The 24,246-nt window shown below is 41.7% G+C and overlaps 1 protein-coding gene across 1 annotated transcript; it reads right to left on the bottom strand.

Moving 5' to 3' along the window:
* Positions 1–119: 119 nt before the first annotated feature.
* Positions 120–22,869, bottom strand: ELOC (elongin C). Its single transcript, XM_006131544.4, has 4 exons — positions 22,728–22,869; positions 14,965–15,024; positions 12,938–13,081; positions 120–1,361 (listed from the first exon to the last, which is right to left on the bottom strand). Exons 2-4 carry the CDS (start codon positions 14,966–14,968, stop codon positions 1,171–1,173), a joined length of 339 nt encoding a protein of 112 aa, XP_006131606.1. The 5' UTR covers positions 14,969–15,024; positions 22,728–22,869; the 3' UTR covers positions 120–1,170.
* Positions 22,870–24,246: the final 1,377 nt, after the last annotated feature.

Genomic DNA, 24,246 nt, shown 5'->3' with positions numbered 1-24,246 from the left:
ACTTCGAATTAGCTGTCTTCACTAGACCTGCTAATTCTGGAAGATCAACAGTGACAATCTTCGCTGTAGTGTAGTCATACCTTTAGAGTAAACATAGAATATATTCAAATAAATCTATGAAAGATTCTGAAATATCTGTTTAATACCCCTTTATGTCAATAAAAAAGGCTTACACTATTCAGCTGTTCTTGTGCAAGTTACGCGGAGACAGGTGAGATGAAAAGAACTACCTCTTTGCTAGTAATATTTAGTAAGTTTAAAAGGCTTTGATGTAAGAGTAAGTACCGAGTTTACATAACTGATCACAAACAGTGGAAGAGAGTCATCATAGCCTATTATAAATCTTCTATATTAGGTCAAGTGACATACATTGTGAACCAACTTACATTTTTATATATAACAGAAAAGAGTACACATACAAAAGTGCTATTTAGCATTAGTTACTAACATGGCTATTTAATTCTTTCTATAAGCTATTAGCAGAAGGGATGCATTTTTATTAGACAAGTGATCTGAATATTTTAAATGAATGAAAGGAGTGAATTAAAGGTACAAGCCTGAAAAATAAGTTGGGTATGCTTTTCCATTTCTAAAAACATAGCTAAATTACATTAATAAAAAAGCATACAAATTATTCTAGATACTGTTTTCAGCCCAAAGTGAATGTTTAAGCCAATTTACAAACCTTTTAAAAGGGGGGTTATAATGCAAGTACTGATATAACTATGCTAAGAGGACAATTACCTTGTAAGATGATCAAGTTCAAAGGTTTAAGAAATTGCAACAATAAGAAAGTTAGAAACACTAAACATCTTCACGTGTAGCTAATATTAGCTTTTAAGTAACACTGGCCTAAACTCCAGTATTTTAAATGATCATTACATTAAAAAATAAAGTTCTGCCACACCTAAAGGATAAGGCATAGCCATCTACTAATTAGCATATTTTTTATTTGTCTGTTTGTGGAAAGGTCCTTATTTGTGTAAGCAGCAAAACAAATTTAAACTTGAATGATTGCTATGCAACAGATCGGACAATAATTGCCTCTGCAGTGAACTTTACAGTTCTCAACCGCACACACGCAGCATGCTATATGAAAAAAGTTACTAACTGAACTACAGGTATTAAATACTGAAAAAAGTTTTACATTTTTATTATAATTTATTTTATTTAACAATCTAAGAAGTTTGCAGCCATCAGCAATTCCAGTGCAATTTCAGGTGCAATTGGAAATTCAGGAATCTCCGTGGAGCTATTAGTGTAGCGAACCTTGTAGGTGAAATACATGCATACTTTGGATAGAACGTGGGATGGAATCTCTCTAAAATTCACCTCATTTGTCTCATTTTCAGCAAACTGACCTGTTTAAAAAAAAAAAAAAAATCAGCATCAAAATTGCCTTGATAATTAACACATTTGTATTATGTATGAGCAAACTCATCTAGAATACTTTAGGTTAGTGTAGTTCCTTGTTAGGAATCAGACATTTTTGGTGCACAAGCTGTACAGCATAGTGTGTTAAGACATGTCACAATCACTAAAGCCAAGAACATAATTCTACCACCTTTTGTTTAAAAATACTACGTTAATTTCAGTTAATCTGACAGCATACAAATAATATGTGGAACAATTATGCAGCAAAAGTTTGATCCTGATCTCAGTCCGTGTTAAAGGCTGAATATACTACTCTGAGAGCACTCTTAAGACCCATAAAGATATAACACCTATAAGAAATAAGGTCAATCAATGATGGCCATGCAGCATAGCGAGTAAGGAGAGCAGAGGTGGATAACAGCCTCCATGGACCAGATCCAGCCCATGGCTGCCTTACCACTCCCCCATCCTCAAGCCAACTGACACCTGGGGACAGGAGCATGCTAAGTATCCTCCCCTCGCCAGGGGCACGTGGCACCAGAGGGAACCACCGGCTGTTTTAAAACAGCTGGCGATTCTCTCTAGGCGCTGGGAGGAGGAGGGTGCAGACCCCACGTGCCCCACACCCAGGCCAATCAGGGTCTGTGGGCAGGAAAGCACAAGATGACTCCTGGCTCTGGCCCTTTTGCCTGAGGGCCCACCCTTTCTGAGGCAACCTAGGGCCACTTCAGAAATTTATTAAAAATTGTTCACCCCGAAGGAGAGCCAATTATTTATTTAAATGAATCTTTCAGATATTTGGAAAGATCCAGTTGTACAATGAACCTTATAACCCTACTTTTGTTACCACTGCACTTCCTTCGTACTTTGTCACATGCTTTGTGTCTCATCTTTAATTATACTGTATGCGCATTAAGGCAAGAACCATGTCTACCCTTTGGGTGTTTCCATAGTACCTATCGTAATGGGGTTCCTATTATCCCTGCAGAACCAATATAGCTTTTGAGAGTGTAACAGCTTGTTCCCATTTTGAGAATCAACAGAATTGATTACTAATTTTCAGTCATTTATATCTGAACAAGACTACTGAAGACAATCCATCCCAAATTTCATAGGAAGAAGCAGGAAAGGCAATGCAAATTTTAAAATGCTTTGTAAAGCCATACAACTTAAATAGAAAACAGCCACATTCAAAATAATTAAATCAATGTACATTAAATTCCTTCACTTTTCATAATCTTCTATTATGCTTTAAGAGTATGATGTTTAATGTGTACGGAGGAGCAGCAGTTTACCCTGTTGCAACTATGCATCTTAGATATGTTCCGTATAGGTGGAGCCTGCTCTTGGGTGCACATGCACTTGAGAGCAGAATCTTTAAAATGCTAGCGTCCATTGGTGTTGTACGTGCACCTTGTATTAGGAATGTTAGCATGTAATTGAATAGTCGTGTAACCGCATACAATATTAGCTGTTACATGACTATTCAATAGTTCCTGGGGATGGGCTAGCAGCCAGTGCGCTCCTGGCCCCGCTCCCCAGCAGCCCCCTGCCACCTTACGCTTCTGCCGTCTTAAAAACTGGAGCTCTCTGTGCAGACCAGCTACCGCCCTGCCACCTCGCACTGCTGACTGATACAGAGGAGCCAGATCCCCACATGTGTTGGTTCCAGTCTGCCCCCATTCACCATCTATGCAGCTGCCTCTCTATCAGAGGCAGCAGCATGGGGGTGGGAGACACAGGCAGATTCAGTGATTGCCAGGAGCCAGCTTAAAAGCCAGCTTCCCACAGGCACTGGCTCCTGCCTCTGCACCCCCCTTGTTACAGAGGCAGCAAAGGGGTGGAGAGAAATGCATATAATCAACAGGATTAACCAATAAGACCAGGCTTATCAGTAAGACTCAAGCTGCAGGCAAAGAGGGTCTACATGGGACCCACATGTACAGAACATCTCAAAAAACCAGTTACTATAAAACAGAGGTCCTCGAATTTTGGAGGGTCATGGAGTAACATTCAGGAAGTGACTAGACCAGGCCAGCCCCTATTGAAGGCTGGTGGGACTAGGGAAGGCCAGCCCCACGGGGGGGAGGAAGAGAGGGAAAAGAGATAGAGTGCCACCCAGCTCTGCTTGTGGTCTCGGTCCCCTGCCCAGAGCTCCACACAAGATACCTCAGTTGCCAGTCTCCCACCTGTCAGCCTCAGCCCCACTCTCTATTGCCTGCTCCCACAGCCCTGCTCACAGCTCCAGGAGCATGGGGAAACACGAGGTAAAAAGCTGAGACCATTGGAGGTGTATCTCCCATAGCTGAAGTTTGCAGAAAAACCACATGGAACTCTGTTCATACATTCACCAACCATAATTGAGAGGTGTCCGCCTTTAGCTCCGATGCTTTGATTGGTTGTTAGTACTACAGTCCTTATTTAGATATGCTCCTGGATTTCTACGTTCCAGAGAAGTAGATTCCTTACAGATCAGCAAGTGCATTCATATGTTCAGATTCCCAAAAGAAGAGAGGACACTTGGCTGATAAACAGATTTCAGTCACCCCTGAAACTGTCTAAAGCAAAGCCTGGCAAACAGTGTCAACAACAGTGCATAAGGCCATATGTTCAACAATTGGAGACATATCCTCTCTGATGCTAATGGATGATTCTGAAGATCTAATATGATGTGTAAAAAGGTAAAAATACTTCAGGATGTAAGGCAGCTTTCATTGCCTTCAAGGCAACAACTGCCCCTATGAATTTTGCTGACTAGGCTGAGATATTTAACTTCTTATGGTTAACTAGGAAGCCCAGTGAGGAAAATAGTTAAAGAACTAAAGAAAATCTGAGACTTTGTGAGTTGCTTTCCCTCATATCAGCCAATCATTGGGGTATGGGTAAACATTTAGATGTTGTCTCTGTAGATCTCAGATATTTTGTAAACACTTTGTGGTATGGAGAGGCTAAAATGGAGCATGTTAAACTGACAATGCTTTTCTGACATTGAAGGTTACTTCCACGTGTCTGTCCAACCAGTGCACAGGAAGTGGGGAACCTGCAAATGAAGAGCAATGAGTCAATCAATGGGTTCTAAGAAGGGTATGAGCAAAGTCAAAGTCACTATGTAGAATTTGATGCAACATACAAGATAACCAAGCTCTATTAAAAGACACTAACCTGCCATTTTTGAATTAGGAAGTATGGGGAACAGAATCTTTTTCTGAATTCTGAAGGCACTACACTGCACCAAGTGAAGCAGAGAAATATCTCTTGCTGTAGGAGACTCATGAGGATGGTTCTTGAAGAGGCACTGGTTTGGGAAAGGACAAGTTAGAGACTGGAATTGGATGACAATCTCCTTGAATGACCTGCTTGATTTATAGGTCTATCATCCTTTATAGGGCAAGCATCCTTGAAAAATAAAAGGTGGAAACCAATGAGAGGAAGAGGAGTAAAGATCTTCACAGATCACTCCAAGGCCCCTACAAATGCACCCTCATATTTAAGGTCTCTAAATAGGACCCGGCTGTAGCATTACAAGTAGAGGAAAGATACTTCCTTTCATGATAACATTATCTTCTGAAAGAATCCAGAGGCTTCAAGAGAAATAGGAGAAAAGATTTTCCCATTCTTAGTTGTCTAAGACTTAAATTCCTTCCTCTTAAAAAGATAGGATGAATAATCACATAGACCAGAGAGCTGAACTTGAGTTTTTCTATTACTAATGCCTCTTTCATCATTGAGCTAAACTAATATACCCATTAATGGGTAAGTCTCAATTGTCATCCAAGCCTCCTTATGTAAGCCGGATACAATCAACCAAAGAGTGCTCGACACTTTAGCCCATTTGTCTTACTTCTGAATCCACAATATCAAAAGCTGCCCACAGGAGTCCTTTTGGCATCAAGTTGCCCTTTAGAACAGAAAGGCTAACATTTTCTCCTTTAAGATCTGTTGGAAACTTGTCCTAAAAATGTGCCTCTCTCTCTCTCTCTCTCTCCCCTAGCCAAATAGGATTACCTGCCATGCCTAACAGCTAAACAGAATTTCCTACCAAAGACATCTAACCCTTTTGACCCCCTATCATTAGAGATAGATTTAGTTGAGCCCAGATGGTCTCCTGCAGCTGTTGCTACTGAAGAAATTGAATGACAACATTCAAATCCTTTAGCTAGGACCTAGCATCTATGAGCTACATAGCTACATGTTAAATGCTGTTATGAAGTTCTGGGGTGCAAACTAGACCACATACCCCATACTGGGATGTTAAATTTAGCTTAATCAACTAATTGATGGATTTTCCATCGACTGGTCGATAAGTGGGGAGCTACAGAAGGGTTAGCTCCTGGCTCTGGGCTCAGCTGGCAGCTCAGCTAGGTGAGAGGAGCGGGGCAGGCATGTGGGACTCTGGGGCTCTAAGAGGCGGGATAAGACACTGAGGGGCACTGACATCCAGGATGGGGTGCTGGTATTGAGGGACTCGGTGTGGGGCTAGTAGTAAGGAAGCTAGGGGGCAGGGCTAATATTAGGGACTGGCACAGATAGGGGTCGGGGGGATTGGGTGCAGTGGGACTCTGGAACTATGACACTGAAACAGGCATTTGGAGGCAGGGAGGTTGACACTAGGGGACTCTGAGGGCAAGAGGCTGACACTGGGACGATTAGGTGCAGGGTCAGTGGCTGGCACTAAGGGCAGTGAAGGGATAAGGGGCTCTAGCCATTAGGGCTGGCACTGGGGGCCAGGGCCTTTTATACCAGGGACCGGTGAACCCATTCACAAACTTTTGGCAGTCTGGAAACATTTTATTTTCATATTTGAGTATTCATTATTTGCATAATTAATATGCAAATGAAGTATTTCCAGGCTGCCAAAAGTTTGTGAATGGGTTTGCTGGTCCCTCAGTATAAAAAAGGTTGGGAACCACTGCTTTAGAATCTAAATGTTTATTAATAAAAGAAAGAAGAGGCTGAGAGTAGGATGGTTTAAGAAAGCACATATATATCAACCACCAACATCTTGATGAAGGCTCTTAGCAGAGATGTAACAAACTGCTGGCTGAAAAGGCTCTGGTGTACATCCTGTGTCAGGATGGGTCAACGAATCCTTCTGAGCCCTTGATCCTTAGCAAAAGTATTTTTAGAGCAGAGGGAAGGAGTGAAGACAAAGATGGAGGTACTCCTAGGATACTTTTATAACCTTGCCTATACAGAGGGAAATCCATTGTTCTCCTGGGTGATGGTGCCTCCCAAAATGGAGCTGATCACGTGATCAACAAACCAGTCTGTGTCCTTTTTATTCAGGGAGCCCTGGAGTATCAAGGTATGTCCTTCTCAGGCAAGGAGTTATTGTGTGCTCCTCAGGTGTCAATTGGCAACCTTTGGGTACATCTAGACTACATGCCTCTGTCGCCAGAGGCAAGTAGATTAGGCTACCAGACATAGGAAAATGAAGCAGCGATTTAAATAATCGCCGCTTCATTTAAATTTACATAGCTGCCGCGCTGAGCCAACAAACAGCTGATCAGCTGTTTGTAGGCTCAGCGCGATAGTCTGGACGCGCGGGTGGCGACATCAAAGGTATTTGTCGACCACCCAGGTATGCCTCCTGGGATGAGGTTTACCTGGGTGGTTGACAAATAGTCTGGACGCACGGATGGCGACATCAAAGGCATTTGTCGACCACCCAGGTATGCCTCCTGGGATGAGGTTTACCTGGGTGGTCGACAAATACCTTTGATGTCGCCACCCGCGTGTCCAGACTATCGCGCTGAGCCAACAAACAGCTGATCAGCTGTTTGTTGGCTCAGCGCGGCAGCCATGTAAATTTAAATGAAGCGGCGATTATTTAAATCGCCGCTTCATTTTCCTATGTCTGGTAGCCTAATCTACATGCCTCTGGCGACAGAGGCGTGTAGTCTAGACGTACCCTTAAAGAGCCATTAGCCATGCAGCATTTACTGGGCCACCACTCCTCACAATAGGTGGGTGATGTCTGCCGCTGTCTCCCAGATAGAAAACATTGAACATGTAAATACAGAGCCCATATTCATAACTTGACATACAAAAATCATACAAGTATATGAGTAGCATAGACAGAATTAGCATAACAAGCTTTCATTAGATACCTCACATAACCCACTCTGAACAGAATTTGGGGGCAAACACACAATGTCTGTTCACCTTGAAATCCAATTATGTGACACCCCCTCAAAGCAAAGTTTATTCAAATAATAAAAGGAGACAGGTGGTGAAGGAGGCTTTATGCTTTTATTCTCCTCTGTATATGCTGAAATGTAAATTTGCCTTATCTTCTGACATTTCCCCAGTTCGGCTTCAAGGACCCTGTTCAATATAAACTGAAGTAAATACATTCTTTGATTAGGATAGACCTGTTTAACAATTGTTGCCTAGTTAAGGCTGTGTTTATTAGCACCTGTTCAATCAGGAGAAATTCATAACTTACAAGTTATTAGATTTTAAATACTTCAAAAAGGATATTTTATACAAAGATAACTAAAATATAGTGTGAATACAGGGGTGCTTTCGATAACATCTGGGGTAACCCACACAGTCCTCGGGTAGATAAAAATGCTTGCATTTATGGACGTAGCAACTCAACACCACAATACTGGCCACAGAGTATCAAAACAGTTTGTAAGACTCTTCTTCAGCTACTTTTAAGATTCCAAGGGTCTCCTCCGTCCTCTTGAGGTCTTGAAATACCCTGAAAATCATCTGTCTTCACAAGCACTTATGTAGCCACTCTATCATCTGATGAGGATAATAAATTGAGAGCATTGAAGGATTATCTTGAGGATTGGTATCATCTTCACTCCCCAGTTACTGCTCCTCTGAAATAACCTTTTCCTTTTGAAGCAAGTGGAAAGGTCCATGGAGCAGTGTCTCTTGATTCAGAAAGAGAAGATTAAAGTGGTCTTGATACCAAGACTGTACTGGTCTTCTTAGACTCTGCAATCAGGTTTGGAAGCTAAAAGGGATACTGTGCCAAGAAAGTGGCATCCAAGCCACAGGAGGTATAGTTAGAGATTGGCCTCCACAGAAAGAAGCATGTAATATGCTCTCCTTTCATGATCTGAGCCTCTTGAATCATTAACAGAAATGGTGCTGATCCTGGAGAAGGTTTCTTACTGGAAGAAAAATGATGGGATGAATAGAATTCTTCAATAGTTGATGCTGTTCCCCTTATGCGGGAGGGGAGAGGGAGCAGTCACTGAAAAATGATGAGGGGGTCACAGATCTTCTTTAACCCAGGTGGAGAGAGAGAATTCTTCATAAATTGGTACTTAGGCAGATTTTCAAACTATTGAATGTTAAGAGATAAATAAAAGTGATTACTCTAGTTCTGGAGAAAATCTGAGTTCCTGGATTAGGGAAGGAAGCCCCTGTAGTGATTGATGATACCGGAAACCAAGGTTGATTGCATAGATTTTTCCATTGTATGTATCAAAGTAAATGTCAGAGATGGTACTGTTAAATATAGTACCAAAAGTTGTGCTGCAAAAGTCACCTTTGAATGGTACAGGATTGATTCTGGTTCCTGAATGGCACTGACTTCACAGCAGCAAATTTAGCCGGACATCTGGAATGAAGACTCCCTGTTTTTTTCCCCTTACATAGTACCAGAAGTAGAGCAGTGCCAAGAAGGAGACTTAGAGCTTGTGGGGAACAGAAGGGGACGAAGTAACAACCATTCAGTTAGCTAAAGTCTTTTTCTTGGTAGTTAGCTCTTGGACCTAACCCTAATTGCTTTGCCTGTAAGGGTTAAAACCATGGATAGGGAGTAATAGAGTCCCCAGGAATGCTTAGGGAAGGAGGAAGTGAATTCGCAGGAGGCCAGGAAAGCCAACGAAAACAGGAATATGGGCATGTTGATAGCAGTAGTGCTATGGCAAATAGCTAACAAAAACAAAAAAAACCCACCCTAACTAGTTTTGGAATTTTTTTGCCAACAGACTCATAACCAAACCAACCACAAAGTAGTATTAAAAAAGAAAGCTGAGTACAGTAATTAGCGGAACAATGTAGCAAGATGGGAGTACTGTAGGTTAGAAGACAATTAAGCTATTACTACTCACAAGCACAGGCAGCAAAAAGGAAATGAGTGGCAATTGGGATGCCTCTGCCTTGTACTGTCTTGGTGTGGAACTGTGCAAGGGCATGCATGACCCTAAAGAAAACTGGTGGTTAAGAGACTCTCATATCTATGTGTTGGATGCAAATGCACCCAGCAGAGAGATCCATGATCACATATATTCAGAGTTTAGTTAAATCAAAATCCAATTTCTAATGGCACTGAAAAGCCAGAAACATCACAATCAGCCAAATGAAAGTTGTTGGTGGTTTGTTTTTTTGTCATCTTGTGATGAAGACTTCATCACATCTGGACCAGACTCTTGCACAGGATATTCCAGCAGAAATTATTCAGCAGATTTTCCCACCTATTTTCATGGTATTCAGAATAATTTTTTTGGTGGGTTTTTGTTAAAAAGATTTGATAGAATGCTAAATTCAAAGATTTGAACCTTGACGATACTCTTCAATTTCTAATTGATGCTATAATACAATTTGTAAAAAACAAAATGGACATATGTAGTGTATTTATTACTTTTGCTATTCTGGAAGAAATAATCACTAATAATCAAATAGGTGTAACTAGCTAATATAACTCCCTTTGTAGTTTCGGATGAGGCTCAGAATCAGTAATGAAGTGACTTCGTATACCCAAATTTAAGTCTGAATGCCACTTTGTCCCTGACATTTAAGATGATTTGGGTGTACCACTTTGGTTTTGGCCCCTTCTAGTTTTAATATAGGTTCATATTCATAGACCATTTGCTGTATCTCCACATTGAATATGCCTATAGGACAACTAGAATCTTTCCCCACATGAATAGTGCGCTGCCCTGAGCTCCCCTGTACAGTCCATGACAAATTAAAATGAAGGCTGTGCAACTACACCAAAAATCAAACAATTAAAAATTATGAGTAAGACCATCCCCCCCCCCCCCAAAATCAGGAGATTAAAACCCAAAAGCCTGAGAAAGTGTACTTTTTTATTATTGAACTTTTCCTGCCCAGCCCCATGTTGCCCACTCTCCCAAGATTGGTGAATAATAATAATTGCTGCCCTTGCTGCAGTAGCTCATCATTTGTCCACCCCCTGTCAGCACTTAGTTCTGCTCCCAGTCTCCAGATTCATGTTGCCACATGTCCCTCATCAGTTCTGTTGTGGCCAGACAGCCTGCCTCCATATCATCCATCTTATTTGCCTCTCTGAAGCACAGGGCAGAGAAGGAGCAATAATATCAGCATAGTCTATGCTGGCTCATCTGATCCTGAGAAGCTGAAACACAGATATGTGGATAGAGAGCAGCTAAGTCAATAAGCTGGCCTCGAGGCTGCGGCTGGCACCTATGTTGATTCGAACACACACAGTCCCAGGAAGAGGAATTTCCCACTGAGAAAACAATGTCCAGTACTTCAAAATTTAATCATCTCAATTCTCTCTTACAAGTGTAAATTAAGTTCACAACTCCCTTGTAAGAACTGGTCTCACAGCAGACAGACCAGCATCAATTGGCATGACAGATAAGAAAGAGAAATACGTGACCTCATGATTATAAAAGATGGGCCCAGCACACACTCACTTTGAGTGTCATTCTACCCTCTACCTGCTGGTCGGGTTAGGTGTTTGACCTCCCGAGGTTCTATGGGGACGCCCACCTCGTATTTTCGTCTTTCCTAGGAATTGAGGGACCGGCCCTGGCCTGACATGCTGGAGTCGAGAGGCACAGAAGGGGGTAAAAACGGTACCTGGATGTGGTCCTCTGTCTTAAGTGTACACATAGAAAGAGTAAGCTGTTACTTGGTACCATTATTTCTATTTTTCTATCTTTATCTTCTTTGTAACCATTTTTAAGACCTATATTTTGCTAATAGTTAAGAAATAGAGCAATAGCCATTGTAACCATATGATTTATAAGCTTCCTCAATAAACCTGTAACTGTTTAAGCTTTAACCTGACTCCTTCAGTTGCTGTAACAGAACCAAGCACAATTTAAAAGAACTTCAGCTGGTCATAAAGGGACAGATATAGGGAGAGCTTGGGCGTTTGGATTTGTGTCACACCCAGGTGGCAAAATTCAGTTGGGGCGCTTCTCAGTCTCCCCGAGGCTGCCCGCTGCGAAGGAATTATGAAATTCTAGCAGCTAAAATCTGAAGCGTAATAAGCTCTTCCTATAAACTCGGGGCGTCTGTTGGCCTGCTGGCCACCCTCTGCGATGGGACCCCGGTCCTAGCAGTAAAGACACGGACGTTAAACCTTTTCTCGGAAACATACACACACACACTGCCCTGACCGTCGGCTGACATCTGTTCAACCCCACATCAGCACATTACTCCAGTCTCACCTCTGCTCTCCTTCTGGGATTCTCACCCTCTTTTCCCAGGGGGCTGAAGTGCTGTCCCCTGTCCACTTGTGGAGGGCAGCTCCAAGGGCTCTTCACCACCCCACACCCCATCCCAGGGAGAGGGAAGGTGGAGGAAAGCAGAGATGCTATTCTGTCCCCATTAGTCATCCAAAAGGAAAGGGGAGGAGGGAACAAAGCTGCCCTGAGTTGCTGAGCTCTTTAGCTCCCATGTCCCATCCCATGAGAATAGCTTTCACTTACTGAGTTTCTTCTCTCTTCCACTGGCCTCTGGAGGAAGGGAAAAGAGTTCCTCCTGCAGCACCCAGGACTGATTGCCCCAGTTCCCCACCTCCTGGAGCTAAACAGGCAACCTGACTCGGCTGCTAGCCTAGCGGGGTAGAGCTTTGAGCATCTTCACAATATTAGGCTCCAGCCATTCCCATCATTCAAAAAAGAATCCTAAAAGTTGACTAGGCTCTGTACTGTTGCCTTCTTCAGAGGCCAGTGGTTGAGTAGGGGTGGAGCAGAATCAGCACATCTGGTGCATAATCCAAGTTTCAGATTGTACCCACTATAGTGATAGTCAAGGGAATTTCAACATGGGGACCATAGCAATTAATTTTGTTTATCAGTAGCTGAAAGATTTTAAAATGGAGTCTTTGACTAACTTAATGAACCTCTCCCCCACATACATGCCATTTAAAGTTATGGGGGGGGCGGGGGAGGAGAGAGAATCACTTCCTCAGAAAAATAGTAGAATAGTGATAGAGATGCAGTCGTGTTAGTCTGGTCTAGCTGAAACATAAGTGGGTCTGGCCCACGAAAGCTCATCACCTAATAAACCATCTTGTTAGTCTTTAAAGTGCTACATAGTTCTGTCTTTTGTTTCAGAAAAATAGTAGTAATTGTCTTATGGCGACACGCAAAGACTTTACATATATTTAGCATATGAATACATAAATGATAATACAAGACCTGATAAACCTGAATTATCAAAGAAGAAACAGAAACCAATATAGACTAGGAAAAGTTACTATTGATACTAGAAATTCAACTTTATAACAGATTATACACATCTAAAAATACTCCACAAAATAGGAAAATGAAATGATTGAATTACAAGAAGCTGCTAAACTCATAGCACCTACCTGGACCACTCAACATAGCTTTTATTGTTCCTGATGTTAACGCATGCTCTCTTTTTACAATAAACTCATGACCATCAGAAGATATCAACTTCACATACATAGCATCAGGGCCCTCACACCCACCATATGTTTTCTCCTCTCCATCTATAACAGAAAAACAGATGAACTTATACTTTCAGAATATCTGGTTAGCACTTTCATAGCATGAAGAAAGTCAGTACAGCTTATGCTTCTATGAAGCCTCAGTGTGCTAATCTCTGGAAGACCAATTAAAGAAATGCAAGGTTGCAAAGGAAAGGGTGGAGGACAATATGAGGAAGTTGTTTATTTTAAAGCTTAAGTTTTGCTGTCTGAGGTTTTCAGTATTGTGCTTAGAGCTTAATTTTAATATACTGTTACTGATTTGTCACCCCCCCCCATTTCCTTGTTCGCGACCACTGAGTCAAAACGTCAGACCTGCTAAAAAAAGAAAAAAGTCCATTCCGTTTTTTCCCCTTTATACAATAAAATAAACCCTACAATTCAAATCAGACTATATTTTCTGCTTGTTCTAAAGTAGCTCTTAAACATTCCTCTTGAAGTTTTATTATCAGAGAAAGTCACATTTCTGTTGTTAATACATTAGATAGAACACAGTAATTAAGAATTTGCCAAATGAAGAAGAAACATCTCTTCCTACAGTACTGTCTGTTGCTTCTAAGACAGTAAAATACAGAATAATAGTCTTTGGCACTAATGCATTTAAGGAAGCCTAGAAATTTTAAAAAGTCAATTTTAGGAACATTTACTTTATTATCGTAAGTAATTTAAGTTGACTGCAACAGAAAGAACAAAATGTTATTTTCAGTTTATTTTCTATTTTGGACAGGTCTTTGAACAGTTTCCTCAGTTTATGTGGCTCTTTGGCACAGGAGCAGGAAAACAATTATTTAAATAGTAAGTGTTACTGCAATACTAGGCAGAGAGCTTACTGGCAGGCACAATATCTTAAACTCTTCTTCCTCCTGCATTCATGCCCCAGCAATTATTTACATTTCAACTTGTGTCCCTAAATAGTTCCAGAGATAAGATTGCAGAGAGACGCAAATAAGTTTTAAGACTTGAAAAAAAGAAAAAAGGCAAAATACCACTTTACAACTTCTAATTTTAAATTGGATTAATCACTGTATTATCAAGTAGTATGTGTGTTTTTCCAAAAAAATATACATTTTTTTTATAAAGTATAGTAAACAGCATTAAAGTTACTTTAAAGATTAGTTATTGAACTGTATATTCTACACAACATTCCATTTTGAGGGCTGTATTAATAGGCTCTTATTTTAATTTTTACACAATCCTCAATATCTGGGGCCACTACAATAAGAAAAAGTCCAGATATGATTAGAAGGAGGACTTGGCGTTAAATTCACTTTCTTCCAGCAGAATCCATGAATTTAAACAAACAAACAAAACAACATACTTTTGGAAGACTGGAATTTAAACAATGAATATTACTACATGACATTTCTTCCTTCACCCAAAAACAGATCAATGATTTCTAATGTTAGGGAAACAGAGATTAAGTTTAAAAAATGTACTGCACTTGTAGAGATCATTAATCCTTAACAATTATGTCTTGCAATAAGTTAGAGAAATGTGGATTATTCTCAGGGTTATCAAAACATAATTGCTGAATAATTTTTATATGAGGAATCTCCATCAGTTACAACTAATGCAAAAGCTCAAGGTACAAAAAAAGAAATACTACTGGAAAGGTGTTTCTTGATGTTCATAAAAATAATTGAATCCAGCTAAGCCCACATTAAAAAGCTGTCCCCTGCCTCTCCCATGCAATCATTTGAATGGAGACAGATGGCAGCTCCAAGCACATAAAATCAAGTTTGCTTACAGTCTCATAAGCAAATTAATCATTAGGTAAAGCTCCAAAATTCAGAACCCTTTCATATTCAATTCTGTTACCCCTCTAAAAACCCCAAGATGTGTCATGTTTTTAAAAAGTAAAGATTTTATTTAAAAAATTAGCTTACCCATTCTCTCCTTATTGAATGTTTACTGAATTGCGACAGCAGCTTTCAAAACAAGATGGTCTGAAAATAAAAAGTATTGATACAAGTGTCAAAATTACTTCTAATTGTAAGTTTCATAAGTTAGAGTTTACGTGACCTACTATTAAAATTAATGTTCCATCCATAAAAAAAAATCTTTAATGATGACATACAAGTCTGATGAGAAATAATTAGTAGATTCAAGTTTCAGGACATGTGTTTCCTATCCATCTGATTCTCACAAGCTTAAAGTAATACTTGAGTAGGTGAGAGATTCCCAGATTTTGCCTTCGATATTTTAAAAATAAGTTTTAAACCAGTCAAGGGCCATAGAAACTAGTTATAGTTTCTAGAATTGTAGAGGAGCAATGTGCACAAAGAATGTTACTGCAATGGCAAAGTTTCCATAAGAACAAACAGAAGAAAAGATAAGCACTTTGTGTCATGGTGCACTTAGGACTGGTAAAAAACTCTTGGCTAGCAAGTGTAAAAACTGAAGCTTTTATTTGCAAAATAAATCTAGTGAAAACAGCAGCAGTTCAAGTTCTCATATTACACTCAGGGCATGTCTAGTCTTCATGGCTCCATCAATGGAGCCACGTAAACTAGTTTACCTGGCATAGTCAAAGAAGCAGGGATTTAAATAATCCCCCTCTTCATTAAAATAAACATGGCTGCCGCGCTGTGCCGATGATCAGCTGATCCGGCACAGCACGGCAGTCTAGACGCGGATCTGTCAGCTGGGGAAGCCTTTGCCGACCGATCCCTTAGCCTCATTTCACGAGGCATAAGGGATTGGTCAGCAAAAGCTTCCCCAGCTGACAGATCCGCGTCTAGACTGCCGTGCTGTGCCGGATCAGCTGATCATCGGCACAGCGCTGCAGCCATGTTTATTTTAATGAAGAGGGGGATTATTTAAATCCCTGCTTCTTTGACTATGCCAGGTAAACTAGTTTACGTGGCTCCATTGATGGAGCCATATAGTCTAGACGTACCCTCAGTGTTTCCCTAAACCAGGGCTACTCAATACATGGCCCGAATGCTGCATGCGGCATGTTTGCGGCCCGCGAGTGCAAGCCAAAACAAAAATGTAGTCAATATAATGGTCTTCTGTTGATATGTGTTTTAGTAGTTAAATTCCTGGACTGTCATTGCTCATTAAAAGTGCTGTCATATGGGTGGAAATTGGGTAAATATTGCATTTTATTAATATCAGCAGAACAGACTTAAATGGGGCCTGTGTGTTGTGTAGTTTGGCCTTAATCTTTGTATTCATGCCCGCCAGTGTGAAAGAAGCTATTTGCATATATATTTGCATGTATATGCCACCACACTTAGTTACGACCCTCGGCATGTGCTGTATCGTACCATTGTGGCCCCCGGGCCTTCCAAAGTTGAGCAGCCCTGCCCTAAACTGTGCAGCAGGCAGCACAGCCCAGCAGCTGTTTAAATCAGCCCAGACCAATTAGAGGTTCAGGGCTCTGCACAGGAAACTGCCTGACTCAGGGAGGGCTGATTAAGCAGCTGTGCGGCTTAGCGTAAACACTGAGTATACTGTAGTTACTCTGGAAAAAGACAGTTTTAGGACATCTTGAAAGGAATTCCACTTGCACACTTACCAACCCTTTACATTTATTTGCTAGTAGCCCTTGAAACATGAAAACAAATGCACAATAGAATATTGTGGCCTTCCTAAAGGCTCAGCAAAACAGCACCAGTTTCCCAGATGCTACTCAGAACAGAGTTAAGAAAAAAATTAAATGGTTTTCACTATATTTAACTATGCAATTGTTCTAGGTTTGTCATGCTTGCTACCAGAGGCAAGCCCTCAAATTATTCACTACAGAGAAGGACAATAAGAGACAGGCTAGGGCAAGGGTAGATCAGAAGAGACCTCTTTTCTCTCCTCTAGCTCCAACATCTCTGAAGGAGGGACAAACAAGTTGGGAACAGAAAGCTTTGTGGAAAAGCTGGAGAGGCAAACAGAGAGAAAGCCCTTTCTTCTCTCCACCTGTTTGGGAAGAGGTTATTGGAGCTTAACATTTACCTACTATCCAGAGGCAGATAAAGAGCTCTAAGCAGGGCAGAGAAAAGCCAGTAGAAGACACAGCCTTTTCCTGTGACTAGTGGCAAAGACAATTAGAGTGCAGCTCCTGAACATTATTGGAGAACCCTTCATATTTTTCAGCAAGCAGATATAATGGGGCTTGAACCAGGTCAGTGACTGCATATCTATTCACACCATCTGGGTTTAGTGTGATTTACCTATGATGTGATGAGAAGAATGAAAGCCACCGTTCAACTCAATTTCCAAGGCTGCCAAGCATATTAATCTCCATTTTCCAGAGGAAAAACTGAAGGAAAATTATAGTCTGATTGACCAAAGCCAAATTTGAACCAGCAATCTTAGAGATGAGAAGCTCCTGGATAACACATACTTCTAAGTCTCACATTATCAGAAGGTTAAATTATGCACGTTATCATACAAATTCCTTATTTTCCCCATGCTTACCCTATTTTTGATATTTCCATGGGAACTCCCCTGGGGGGAAGCCATACATGTTGCTATTCCTGCACATTTCCTCTGCAGCAATGCAATACTGATAAAAATCCTAATTTTACTTTATATTCTGGAAGCACATGTAATTCTATAGGCAAGTTAGTGGTAGAAAGGTAAGGGAAATGTCAATCTATAGAATGATCATTTCCAATGGTGTCACCCTCTACGGCAGGGCTACTCAACTTTGGAAGCCCTGGGAGCCACAATAATACTCACAGCACATGCCAAGGGTTGCAACTTAAGTGTGGTTGCATAGACATGCAAATATATATGCAAACAGCTCCTCTCACACTGATGGGCGTGAATACAAAGCACTTCCCACAATGCCCTGATACTCCCAGCACCTCCTCCCTGAGGGCTAGAAACGCTGACACCCTGTACCCATCTGTTCCAGACAACCCATCTGCTTGCATCTTTTAATGCTCATCCTGCCTGGGAGACTCCTCACTATTGTGGAGCCTGCTCCCAGTGGAGGCCATGATCAAAGGATTCCACCTGCAGGCCACGTGTTGAGCCCCACGGGCCGCAAACCAAGAGAAAATTTACAGGAATAAATAAAACAGTAGGAGGGGGATCCTGTCTGAGTAAAGAACATGTATTGAAGTATACCTGAGACAAGGAAACCCCAGGAAAGCTGATTGACAAGTCACACTATGGAAGATCACAGCCAAGCCAAGGTGTAATAAGCTGGAAGGATTTTGGGTGAGCTTTTCCCTGAGACAGGACTGTAATTAGGTAAACAAGTCTAGCTTCAAGAATATGAGTTATGATTTTATTCTATATCTATTTGTTAGCGTTTGAATCTCTACTCATTCTTGAATATTCTTATAGTGAAAAACAAGCAAAAGTTTATTTAAGTGCTGTATGTTAAGCAGACTTCAATATAAGGTGTAATTGCAGAGGGACAGCAGAACCTGTTTTGGTTAAGAGGAGTACTCGTATTGTCTGTAACCAGTGGAGTCATAGAGCTGATGGACAGCAGACACAGACAGAAGCTTCTTCACACTAAGGGCAAGTAGTAGGTGCCTCAAAACCTTGAGTACCCGCAGGAAGTGTCACAACACTTATGCTCATATTTCTTCTCAGAATCTGGAAATACCTTACTTAAATATTCATCTCACTTTACAGAGGGGAAAACTGAAACCAAGGTTAAGGGACAATTTTAGGGACCCAAATATGCAGAATAAGTACTTTTGAAAATGTCAGTAGGCACCTATTTGCATATTTATGGGGCCTAAATACTTGTGGAAAACTTGCCCTATGTGACTTAAAGTCACATTAGTCAGTGCCAGTCAGGAATCTACCTACCTGTCCTACTGTAGTCACTAGTGCATACTGCTTCCCTTTATTATTTGATCTTTTTCTGCTCATTCCATCAAGAACACACCTAAGGCAAATGCTAAACTTTCTGTTGGTTTCCACCTCTGAAGTATTTGGGTGAAGATACTGCCCGCAGTCAGCTAAGCACTGCAGTGTTGCTTAACTCCCAAAATGCATGTGTTTGGTTAGCAATGATTCCTCTCACTACCTTTACAAACACAGAAAACCAGAGCAAAACATTGACTGACATCCCCCTCCCCATACAACAGTAAAGGTTTTAAAAGGTACTAAACAATTCACCTCACCCAAAATATTTGTATTTATTTCTGATTTTCCCAAAAATAATTATTTGAAAGACATGGAAAAAGGTCGCAAGCTTTTCTAAGCAATGAGTAACAAGATTCATCAGCAATTAAAGATTAGTCTTATACCAGTACCTTAAATATGTTAAAAATAATGTATTTTTAAATCAATTATCATACATAACTTCTTACTGCAAACTGTTTTGCAGCATAACACGTGCCAGGTGCCTGAAACCTTCTCCGTCTGCAGAAGTTGTTGCAGGTCAGATTGTATGCAACTGTGAAGTGTTTCAGAAAAAAATTTAAAGCACAATGCAAGTCTGAAGCCCGCTCAATTCATCCTTCAACATCAACATCTGATATTTGGGGTTTGGGTCTCCAACAAGGTTCCCTCTAAGCGGCAGCACGGCTTTGCAGCTGCTTAATGAGCCCTGCCCAGGGCTGATGCGCACAGAGCTGCCTGCCTGGGGGAGGAGCAATTCTCTGCTGAGGAACGCTACAAATTTGTCATCAATGAAGATAATGAAACAGTAGCAGTGTAATGTAGATGATGGGACGATTGCTGGCTGACTGGATTGAAGACCTCAATGAAAAGAATGCACTTGTGATTTTAAGCTTGATTCAGGAAAAGACCAAAAGCCTGTATAACAGCTTTTCTGTAGAACAATGTTAGCTGTGGGTGGTTCCACAAATTTCAGAGTATCAGAGGGGTAGCTGAATCTGCAAAAGTGGCGAGGAGTCCTGTGGCACCTTATAGACTAACTGAAGTGTTAGTCTATAAGGTGCATGCATCTGACGAAGTGGGTCTTTGCCCATGAAAGCTTATGCTCCAACACTTCAGTTAGTCTATAAAGGTGCCACAGGACTCCTCGCCGCTTTTACAAATTTCAGAGGCATGCCAATCTACATAATGTAAAACTCATAGAAGTGGCTAGTGCAGATAAAGCAGCAACTGAAATGTTTCCTACGTGTGTTTAGCTGCATGTTTCAGAAGGTGGCTACTCTCCAGAACAAGTTTTTAACATTGACAAGATGGGCTTTACTGGAAGAAGATGCCAAAAATGTATGAGAAGACTGATCCTGGATTCATAGCCTCGAAAGATCACTTAACCGTTCTGCTTGGGGGAAAAGCAATTACAAGTTGAAGACCTTGCTTGTCTACCACAGTGAAAACCCAAGAGCGGCAAGGGACTACACTAAGTCTCATCTTGCCACAATATGGAAATCAAACAGAAAGGTCTAGATGACATGCAATATATTCCCTGAGTGGTTTACAAACCCTGTTGTTCCTGAACTTCCTTCTGACTATAAGACTTAAAAATTTTGCCTTTACAAGTCTCCTGCTGGATAACTCAAGTGTCCACATAGTGAACTATGAAGTCCTCTGCCCAAATGTCAAGGTCCTATTTTTGTCATCCATCTTTAGCAACATGGAAAACATGGACACATTGTAGGAAGAGATCACTTCACAACATACGAACGGCGTTTGGTGCCACACAAGGCCAGAAGCTGCCCAGAATTTTGTGGAATTGGATGACATTCCTGATCTCAAGCAAGAAATTCTCATGTTGTTGAAAGATGTAAGCTCTAAGGAGATAAAGGAAGAGGAGGGTGTACAGAAGTTGCTGGAGTCTCATTCACAGTATGCCAACATAAACAGTATCAGCTGTCTGATTCAGATATTTTCCTTTCTATATATGAGGAATCTTTGTTTTCATATGTAGTTTGGCTCCCATCACCAGTCAGAATGCCTTCCAATAAAAACAATCCCCTTGTCTAGTTCCTTCTTAGTTTGTAGGATAAAAAGCTTGAATAGTTTACAGCTACTGCCAGTAAGAGAGAGATTCCTTAATTGTGTCTGAAGTTCCAAGATCTTTGTTGGACTCTTAATCCTCTTGCAGCTTCTTTTTGCTTCCCCATCAGAAAGTCATTTTTAAGGAAAGCAAAGAAATGTGCTTATTTGTAGCATTCTAATTACAAACTTAACACTCAAGTCCAAGCTGCCTTCATACTCCATAAGAAACATGAACAATGGCACACAAACATTATATCACAAAAGTCTTCAAAACCAGTTACCGTTTATATATAAAGTTACACACATAGGTGATGGCGGGGGGGGGGGGAGGGAAAGGATATAGGAGAATGTGAAAGGAATGGATAAAGAAAATGATTGTGCATAAGGAGAACACTTTAAGCACACTGTTCTAAATTATTTTCTGCCTCTTTACTCAACAGAAAATTCTCTTGTTTGAAAGCACCACTCCCTTTTTGATTATGCTAACATCAAACCCAAGTTCTCCATACTCCTATTTCTGGGACACCTTCTAGGAAAGGAATTTTATGAAGCTTTTTTCCATCTGTACCATTCTCAACTCATCTGAAACAGTGGCAGCCCTAATTGAGAGAAAGTTCAGATCATTTCCAACATTTGTACTACTATATCTGTGAAAGCTATTCATCACTGGCAAACATGCTTAAGTACTCAAGAGCCTTGTCTATGGTAGAGCTCACACTGATTCTAAAACTGACAACAGAATCAACATGACTTTTTTTGAAACAAAACAGAATGATTCACATCAGACTGACATCTGACAGAAGGCCAGCTTCAAAATGAAAAGCATTGCATGATGTATAAGAAGTCAGATTGTGTGAAGGCTAGAAGAACATATTGTGTATTGCTCAATGAACATTATGGTATTTGGATATAATGGCAAGAGGTAACTTGTGCTTACAATTTTCTTTCTTCTCCTAAGCATGAATCCTGTAGTATACATGTTTTTAATTATCTGCAAGTGATCAGAAGCGAGTGAAGTAAAATAGCAAAGAAAGATGTTTGGTTGTTTGTAGTTTCCTCTTAGTACCGTTCTTCACTCACAAGCTGTAACACTGATGTTGGATATTACAATCTAAAATAAGACTAGCATTAGAGAGAGAACTAAAGTTTCTCTTTTCGTCTCTTCATACAAGTAAATAAATATCTGTAGTGAGAACAAAGATGTAAGAGTATTCAGGTTTAGAAGAAGGGAGACAACCACAGATAAACCAAGGCAAGTCTCACTTTCGTATCTAAACACCATAATCTATCTTAAAAAGGCTCCTAAATTCCTTCGTCCTTGGAACGTTTAGAACAGAATTATTTCCTTGCCTTTAGGAAGGGGAGGAGTAGGCTCCCTCACTGGCGGAGGAAGCAGTCAAATCAGAGCAACAGTTAGATATTGCTTTAGAAAGGGTTTTTGTTGTCGTGTGTAGGTGTCAAGGAGATTGTTACAGACACATGGGAGAGGAGGGAAATGGTCCCAGCCCCATGCCCACTCCGAGCCTTCCTCAGACCGCCCCGAGCCTTAAACACACCCCCAGCCCAGGGCTAAGTAATAAGACTTCCGCCCAGGGGGTGGCCGCTTCCCGGAGCGGGGCCAGACACGGGTCCGGCTAGCAGAGGACAAAGCCCGCTCCCCAGGAAAGGCGGCAGCGACTCCCCTCTCCGCCCCCGGAGCCGAGTCGAACCGGGGGCCACCTTTCCGCTCGCACCCCCTCCGCCCCAGCCGGCAGTGCCCGGGACTCACTTGTGTCGGCTTCACTGCCTCCGCTGCCTCCTCACAGGGCCCCCCAGTTCCGGGCCAGCTGCCTTGTAATCACTTCCGGTAGGTTAAAGGTTAGCACCGCCTCCCGCCACCATAGGGACAGACGGCGTTCCAGCCTTCTGCCCTGAACGGTTTACCAAGTCCACGTCCCAGCATGCTTTGGGCCACGGCCGCCTGTGCCAGTGGGACGAATACTGCATGCTGGGAGATGTAGTTCGCAGCAGGCACTGTAGCTGACTGGCGAGAGTTAGCGCAAGAGCTCCTCCAACATAGTAGGGATGTAAATCCCCGTCAATCACTTAACCATCTATGCGGCAATCCCTCGCGGTAAGGGCGAGGAGCGGTAGCGACCGGCTTCTGCAGTCGGCGCCCCCATGTGATGTGCGGCCAGCTTCTGTCCCTTCCTCCCCCCATGATGTGTTGTTATCCATTCACATCCCTATACCATAGTGGAAATAAAAGGCAGATAATCGAGGGCAGTGTTGTGTCCCCAATTTGTGAATGTGTAGTCACAGTATTGCCATGCCAGCTGCAACTAGCCAAAGCTCAGGAGTCTAGCTTTCAATGAAACGCCTGAAGATACATTTGCCCCAGTGCTACAGCTACACTGCAGGTTTCTTGTGCAAGAACTGTTTGGTCTTGCGCAAGAGCGCATCCACACTACCATGTGCTTTTGCACAAGAGCATCCATGGCAGTGTGGATGATCTCTTGCACAAGAAAGCTCCGATGGCCATTTTAGCCATCGGGCTTTCTTGTGCAAGAAATTCATGTTGCACAAGAACAGTTGCACAAGAGGGCTTATTTCTGATCAGGAACATCATAGTTCTTGTGTAAGAAGCACTGATTTCACACATTAGAACATCAGTATTCTTGCGCAAGAACTCCCTGCCAGTGTAGACAGGCAGCATGTTTTTGCGCAAAAGCATGTGCTTCTGCGCAAAATAATACCAATGTAGACACAGCCCTATTGCCCATCCACACTGACTTCTTGTGCAAGAGGCCTTATTCCTCATGGGAAGAGAAATAACTCTTGTGCAAGAAGCCTTCTGTTCCAACACTTTACTATAAATTTACTTGCACAAGAACACAGCTGGCCAAGGTCAGCCCTAGGCACCTCATTAACCTCAGGCCCCTTCCTAATTTATATAGAAATACTGAGTTGTAACTGGGTCTTCCTAGCATGGCTGTGATTGAAATGTAGCTAATGTTCATGGCCCCAAGCTTTCCAAATGTTGGCAAATAGTTGTTGCAAAAATGCACAAGGTCACTGGTTTGACACAAGCGTGAAGATCGTGAGCCCAATACTGCATGCCACTGAAATCAGTGGGCATCGAAGCAGAGGGGAAAGTAAGGTGGTGCACTGCTCTGGCACGAAAGGACCAGCCAGGTGGGGAAATCCAATGCAAGAGGAGGTTGGTGTGCTCCCAGACAGGCTCCAGAGGCTCTGCTGCAGACGGTCACACTATGCAGACAGCCAGGCAGGTAAAGGAGCTGGCTGGG

Source organism: Pelodiscus sinensis, chromosome 2, assembly GCF_049634645.1.
Source record: "Pelodiscus sinensis isolate JC-2024 chromosome 2, ASM4963464v1, whole genome shotgun sequence".
Lineage (NCBI taxonomy): Eukaryota > Metazoa > Chordata > Testudines > Trionychidae > Pelodiscus > Pelodiscus sinensis.
This window is presented reverse-complemented; position numbering and strand designations above follow the sequence as displayed.